We start from the raw sequence: 6,476 nt of genomic DNA, 5'->3' as shown, positions 1-6,476 counted from the left end.
GAAAGCAAATAAAAACCACTCACCCCTCTAGCAGCACTGTCTCCTGCTGCTTCTCAGAGCAGATGGAGCACACCCTGGGGGCCAGTCTGGATTACGGACTTTGGAACCAACCAGCTCTCAGGCCCATTAGCAAAAACTGCAGAGAGCAGATAACAATTTCTACCCATCCCAATCAATCTTTGAAAAATTATTTATTTCATTTATAGCCTGCTTTTCTCACTGAGACTCAAGAAGGATTACAAAATGTAAAAATCGATGCAAACAAGCAGTGTGGACTTCTAATAAGCGATGCAGCAGGATGTGACAGGTCGGGGTGAAGAGGCAGATCTGAGAAGGGAATCTGAGCCGCTGCATGTGTGTGTGTGTGGGCACATGTGATCCCCCCCCCGCTTGCGGCTACTCTCCGTAAAGCCAGTCGACCAGGGCCGTGGGGAGGTGAGCCGTGGCCTGCAGCCGCACCCACCACCGGGCGTCCATGGGGTTGTAGCGGGCGTAGGGGTGCCGGGAGGTCAAGGCGCTGGTGATGTCCTCGAGGACGGGCGACATGTCCTGCAGGCCGCTGTGCACGAAGGCCCTCATCCGGCGGGCCTGCTGCAGGAAGTAGGTCTCGCCGTAGTCGGCCCGGACCGTCTCGCCGGCCTGCTGCCACATCTCCTCTGCCTGGGCCTCGACGCCCTCCTCGGTCAGGATGCCCGTGGCAGCAATGAAGTTGCCCGGCTCGATGGCGACGACGGCCACGCCCCAGTGGTACATCTCCTGCCTCAGGCAGTCGGTGAAGGCCTCCAGCCCAAACTTGGAGATGCAGTAAGAGGAGCGCAGGGGACTGGCCATGCGTCCCAGCATGCTGCTCATGTTGACGACCCGGCCTGGAACGGCACAGACAGACCCAACGCCACCCCTGGCAGCTTTAGGAGCACACAGCCACAACAACACCGGCCTTGGCCACGCGTGTGAAGGCACACCTGCGGAACCTCTACAAGGACCGGGTCGCCTCGGGGCCCCACCCTGCCTGGGAGCCTTTCTCCCCACCCAAGACACACGGGGGGACTGCTTGTGGGTTCTCAGCAAGGGGAGTTGAGCACTCTGCACATGCTCCAGGCTCCCTCCTCTGTGGCGCCAGAGATTTCACAGGCCAGAGCCTTGGCTCAGAAAGCAGGCTGGGAAGGATCTCCGGCTGGGATGGTGTCAATGGTGTGGCGCCCGGGGAAGCCCTTCCTCTAGCTCAGGGGTCCCCAGCCTCTTTGAGCCTGTGGGTGCCTTTGGGATTCTCACCCAGCAGCCCCTCCTCTGTCCACGCCTTTGTCTCACTTGGGAACTGAGCCCCTACAGGGAACTCGCGGGTGCTGTTTGACTGCAAGTCCCCGTGGTGATCCCGTCCAGCTTGGAACTTAAAGAGTTCCCCTCTGGCCAGTCTCCACCCTCCAAACTCCCACGTGTTCCCTGAATTACAGAGACCAGCAAATCTATACACTCTGCCTGATCTGGCCTGAGCAGCACAGGAGGAGGCAATTCTCCTGCCTCGGGACCTGCGTTTGGGGAGAGGGACCCACAGTCCTGGCTATGCTCACCCCTGCCGTGAGGAGGAGACCTGGGCAGGCAAGTCGCTTGCTTCTCCTCCACCCTGCCTGCGTGGAAGGAGCCGAGGGGCCCCTTGGGTCCAGACAATCCCCACCCCCCCACCCCGGTGTACCTCTAGCTCGGCGGATCAAGGGCAGAAACGCTTTCGTCACACGGACGGTCCCCCACAAGTTGATGTCAGCCACAGCCTGGTATTTCTCGAGACTGGTGAGTTCCACGTCCCCAAAGGAGGCGATGCCGGCATTATTCACCAAGCCCCACAGACCTGCCGAGCAACCCAGAACAAACAGCCCCGGGGGGATTCATTGCAAGGGGGGGCTGGGGCTCCTTGCCTCCCCCCCCATCGACTGAGGCCCGCCAGGCCTCCGGAACAGCAAAAATCCCCCCCCCGGGTGGCGGCGGCGGCGGCCCCAACTGTGCTAGCCCTGCTGAAACTGACGGGCCTTGCAGGGGATCGTGTCCATGGGAGGATGGATCGAGACACAGGCAGAGGGCAGGGAGGGGGGCGAGGAATATTGTATCCAGCCAATCTAGAACGTTCCGTGGAAACATCCTGCGGGGGAGTCCAAAAGGCCTGTGAACAGCACAGCCGGCAAACCCATTTCTCATCTCTGTGGTTTCATACATCCCCTCCCCCACAGAGCACACCCTGGCCCGGGGTGTCCCCCCTCCCCCCTAAGATCCCCCGTGGCCGGGCGTGTGCCTCCTCTGGCCCGCAGGCCCTGTTCCGCCCTGCCCTCCTATAGGGGTTTCTCCCCGCCTGCAGAGGCTTCTCCTCCACTCCTGGGTAGCTCACCACCACCACCACCACGTGACCTTTGTGTGGAACTGACTGCTGGGAGGGTCAGGAGGACTCCCAGCTCCCCTTCCAAGTTCTGAGCCCTTGTCTCCTGCTGCCCAGCACCCGGTCACCACAGGGACCGTTTACTGCCTTGCACGCCCCTGGAGGAATGGCCGCTTGCCAGCTGCCCACCTTCCCCTGGCGCCCCTTTTAAAACAGTGTGTCTGAGATGGTGGAGGTCTAGGGGGTACAGAGAACCACTCCCAGCATCCAAAGTTATAAAGTATTTATTAACAAGAAAATGTTTACAAGCATGCTTTTAGCACAGCAACCGGCTGAGCAAGGGATATGAAACACATATCCTCTGTCCCTCTCTCTAGACACGTGTTATCAGATGTTAAAATACAGGACAGGCTCTAACTGTAAGAAGTTACAGATCTCTCTACAGAGCTGCCATTACATTGAAGCTTCCCCTTCAGCTCTCCAGGCAAGCACATGGTCAATGGCTGCCTTCCCCAGGGAGAGGTCTGTGTGTGCTCAGGGACTCAGCACCCAAGAAAAAGAAATCCCCTTCCTGCTGTAAGGAGTTTTTAATCATCTCTGTTTCTCTACCCACTGAGCAGGTCATACCAGGCCAAAGAGGGCATTTCCTGGAGATCTCCAGGGCATTTCCTTCCTACAGTCCCTCTGGCATTTCATTCCTCCAAACCTCTGTTCCCTGCTAGGAGGAAGGAGGAGATCTTGACCCACCCCCATTATCTCTCCTGCTAGAGCTATGAGCATTTGTATGAGGGTGAGCTGGGGTACGTCTGGGAAGCAATTGAACAACTGGACTGACCCCCCCCCCACACACACACCCCTGTTCTCTGCCCCAAGAAAAAAAACTAAAACGCAAAGTGGAGGTTTAGCTCATTTCAAGCCTCCCGGGACAAAATGCCTTTCTTCACATACACCAACCCGATTGATGCCACAGATATTTGGGGAGGGGGTCTTTTGCCTGGCGCTCCTTGCAGCTGGGCCCACACCCACCACTGGAGTCCTCGCCATAACTCCGCCCTGAAGAGTGCGGGACCCTAGGGCAGCCCGGAGCAGTTCGGCAACCAGTTCCGGGGCAGAGCAAGGGGATTCCTCACAGAGCGGCTCTGGCTGGAGAGGGTGCTGCTCTGTGTCCCCTGCCAGCCAGACGCCACGGGCAAAAGAGGCAGGGACGCTCCCCGGCACCACGGTCCGGGCCAGTGGGCCCCGTCCAGCCTGAGCCCCAGGAGGGAGGGCTCCTTGCTGCGCCCGCAGGGGTGAAAGGGCGGGCCCCTCCCCCCTGTCTCTTACCTCCCCTCCCACACCACAGCCTCCATGCCACTCCGTCGCTCAGCCACCCACCAGGCAGGCCGGCACCAGAGTCTCTCTGGGTGAGCCGGCCCTAGACAGAGGGGCTGCACCCGGGCCCCCACGCAAGGGCCACGGAGCAGGCTGCAGGGGGAACACGGCACTTACCCTGATCTGGCCCCTTCAGGTTCTTCCGCACCAGTCCGAGAGCGCGCGCCACCTCCTCATCACTGCACACGTTGAGCTGCAGGACTCTCATGCGCTCCGGCCCCAGGCGCTCGAGCTCCCTGGCCCCATCGCCGCCTCTGTCCTGTCGGGCACACGCAGGGAGAGAAGACGCTGCCCAGACCCTGCCAAGGAGGCCATCCACGTCCCCTGAGCTGGCCCTTTCGGGGGGGGGGCAGAGGGAACCGGCTCCACGGGAGGCCAGATGTCCACTTCCACCTACGATGGCCTGAAAAGGGTGGCTGCACCCCCCCCCCCCAGAATGGGCAAAGAACACCCTCCGGAGGAGGAGGAGGGGGAAAGACTGAAGCCCCCGCTCCCTCACGCTCTGGACCCCATCCACACCAGGGCCCGCTGGCCGGGGAAACAAGCTCCCTCGCCCCTGACCGCCTCAGGCACAGCCCGGGCGGAGGAACCAAGACCCTCCACGCTAGAAAGACGGGCGTGGATTTTGTTCACTCACTTCCCCCATTTCTACCCCGCCTTCCTCCCTAACAGGGACCCAAAGCGGCCTCCATCCTCCTCCTCTCCTCCATCTCATCTGCACAACAACCCTGTGAGGTAGGCTAGGCTGAGAGGGTGTGGCCGCCCCAAGGCCCCCTGGTAAGCTTCCCTGGCTGTGCAGGGATCTGACCCTGGCTCTTCCAGATCCTACTTCCCCCCTCTAACCGCTGTCCTCCTCTGTTTGCCCCACGGCCAAGGGCCGAGGCACACAAAGAGGGGCTAATCCGGAGCCCCAGGGAACAATCCCGGGACCTTGGGGCTGCAGGACGGAGACGGAGGCTACCTGGGATGTTTCCCGCTCCTGGCGGGAAGGCCAAGGCCTTGCGGTCACGTGGAACATCCGCCCGCCTCGCTCTCTCCTCGGGGCCCCCTATTCTCCCCAAGAGCATTGCAGGGGATGCGACAGCAAACTGCAGCATCCGTGACAGAGCCAGACAAAAGTGGCAGATCCCCGGAGCCTGCCTCGGCCTGGAAGCACTCTGCCCCTGACACTCGGCCCAAGAGGCCTCGCCTGACCTGCCGGGGCCCACCCAGGCGCCCTCTGCTCCTGCCCAGCTCCTCAGCCGGGGTGTCCTTCTGCGTCCTCCCGCCCCCCCCCCAGAAGAGAAGGGAGTTCTCTGAGCGGCTCCCAATTCACAGCCAGTTGGGGAAGGGACACGGAGGAGGGCCGGGGGCCACTGGCCACATCTGCAGCAGAGTCCCTGGCGGGAACAGGGCTGGGGAGGGGGCCCGGAGCCCGAGGGCCTCTCAAGGAGCAGCAGGGGCCTGGGCCCCACACTCTCCTCCTCACGGCCCCCTCTCAGACTGGGACCGGAGGCCTTCCGCAGGAGCCGGCCATTGGCCCATCCGGCTCGGCCTCGGCAGCGGCGCTCTGGGCAGAGAAGGACCCTCCACAACCTCCAGATACGGGAGACCTCCGAGGAGACGGAGCTGGAGCTCTCTGACTCAGGCACACACCCGGCCCTTCTCCCCCCCGCCCGCCCTTCCTCCCAAGCGCTCGGAGCAGCACCCACGCGCCTGCCTCCCCCTCCAGGGTCCTCTCCCCAGGCCCTGTGCAGACTGGGCCTCTCCTGCTGTGGCCCCCTCTGACTTGCACCCTCCCCCTCTCTCCTCCAGGGCACAGCGGGGGCTCCATCAGACCAGACTGTTTCGGGGGTGGGGGGTGGTGGTTTGTTGTTGCGCAGGGGCCAGCCTCCTCCCTCCGGCCGATATCGTGAGAGCAGGTCAGAACGGACACGGCTGCAAAAGAGGGGCCTCTCCTCGCGGCGCACGCTCGAAGGCGGTGCCGGGGAGCCCGAGGCGGCAAAGTTCCCTGGCCCCAAAGGGGGGGGATGAGGAGGAGTTCGCCCCAAGACATCCCCTGGCCAGGGGTTATGCAGGCAGACCGCCACCAGGGGTCTGGCGGCTAAGGCAGGCTCTTGGTCCCCAAACACAGAGGGGACCCAGGATCCTCGTCCACCTCGAGTCCACCAAGAGCACCCTCGGCGGGAGACTCAAACCCTCCAGTGGGGACGGAGGTGTGCCGGGGGGGTGCATAGAGTTGGCCTTGCAGGGCCGTTTTCCCTTGTCTTGATGTGAAGTGCAATCAACGCGTCTGAACGCATGTCGTAGTCCTCCATGCGGTGAACCCAGTACTTTTCACCAGGCAAGAGAGGAGGGCCTGCTCTGAGCAGCCCCCCTCCCCCGTGGCCTCTCCCCCCCCCCGGGGCCCCCCCCCCCCCCCGCCGCCACAGCTGCCTGACAAAGAGGGCAGGGAGGGGCTCCCGGAGACCTCCCCTCTCATTCCAAGCGGAGCAGGCCAGACGCTTTTCATGGCCACGCGAGAGTCTCTTCCCAGCCACATTACGACCACTCTGGTCAAACAGGCTGCGAGAGCCACTCTTGTTGCTGCTGGTCCTGGAGGTGTCTGGTCCTCTCTTGGGCATGGAGCAGGGGGTCACTGTGGGTGGGTGTGTAGAGGGGGAGGTATTTGTGGATTTCCTGCACTGAGCAGGGGGTTGGACTAGATGGCCCGGGAGGTGCCTTCCCACTCCGTGGTCCTCTGAGAGCTGGTTCACTGTCCAGG

General features: G+C 62.4%; 1 protein-coding gene across 1 annotated transcript in view; it reads right to left on the bottom strand.

Moving 5' to 3' along the window:
• Positions 1-214: 214 nt before the first annotated feature.
• Positions 215-6,476, bottom strand: part of LOC107125628 (D-beta-hydroxybutyrate dehydrogenase, mitochondrial-like) — a 7,145-nt gene continuing 883 nt past the window's right edge. Inside the window, exons 3-5 of the mRNA XM_015429066.1 lie at positions 3,851-3,992; positions 1,691-1,843; positions 215-866 (exon numbers count right to left, since the gene is read on the bottom strand). Of these exons, the coding sequence (XP_015284552.1) occupies positions 397-866; positions 1,691-1,843; positions 3,851-3,992 (765 nt within the window). The 3' untranslated portion in view covers positions 215-396. The remainder of the gene's footprint in view (positions 867-1,690; positions 1,844-3,850; positions 3,993-6,476) is intronic.

The sequence above is a fragment of the Gekko japonicus genome, unplaced genomic scaffold, assembly GCF_001447785.1.
Source record: "Gekko japonicus isolate JY-2015 unplaced genomic scaffold, Gekko_japonicus_V1.1 scaffold1727, whole genome shotgun sequence".
NCBI lineage: Eukaryota > Metazoa > Chordata > Lepidosauria > Squamata > Gekkonidae > Gekko > Gekko japonicus.
This window is presented reverse-complemented; position numbering and strand designations above follow the sequence as displayed.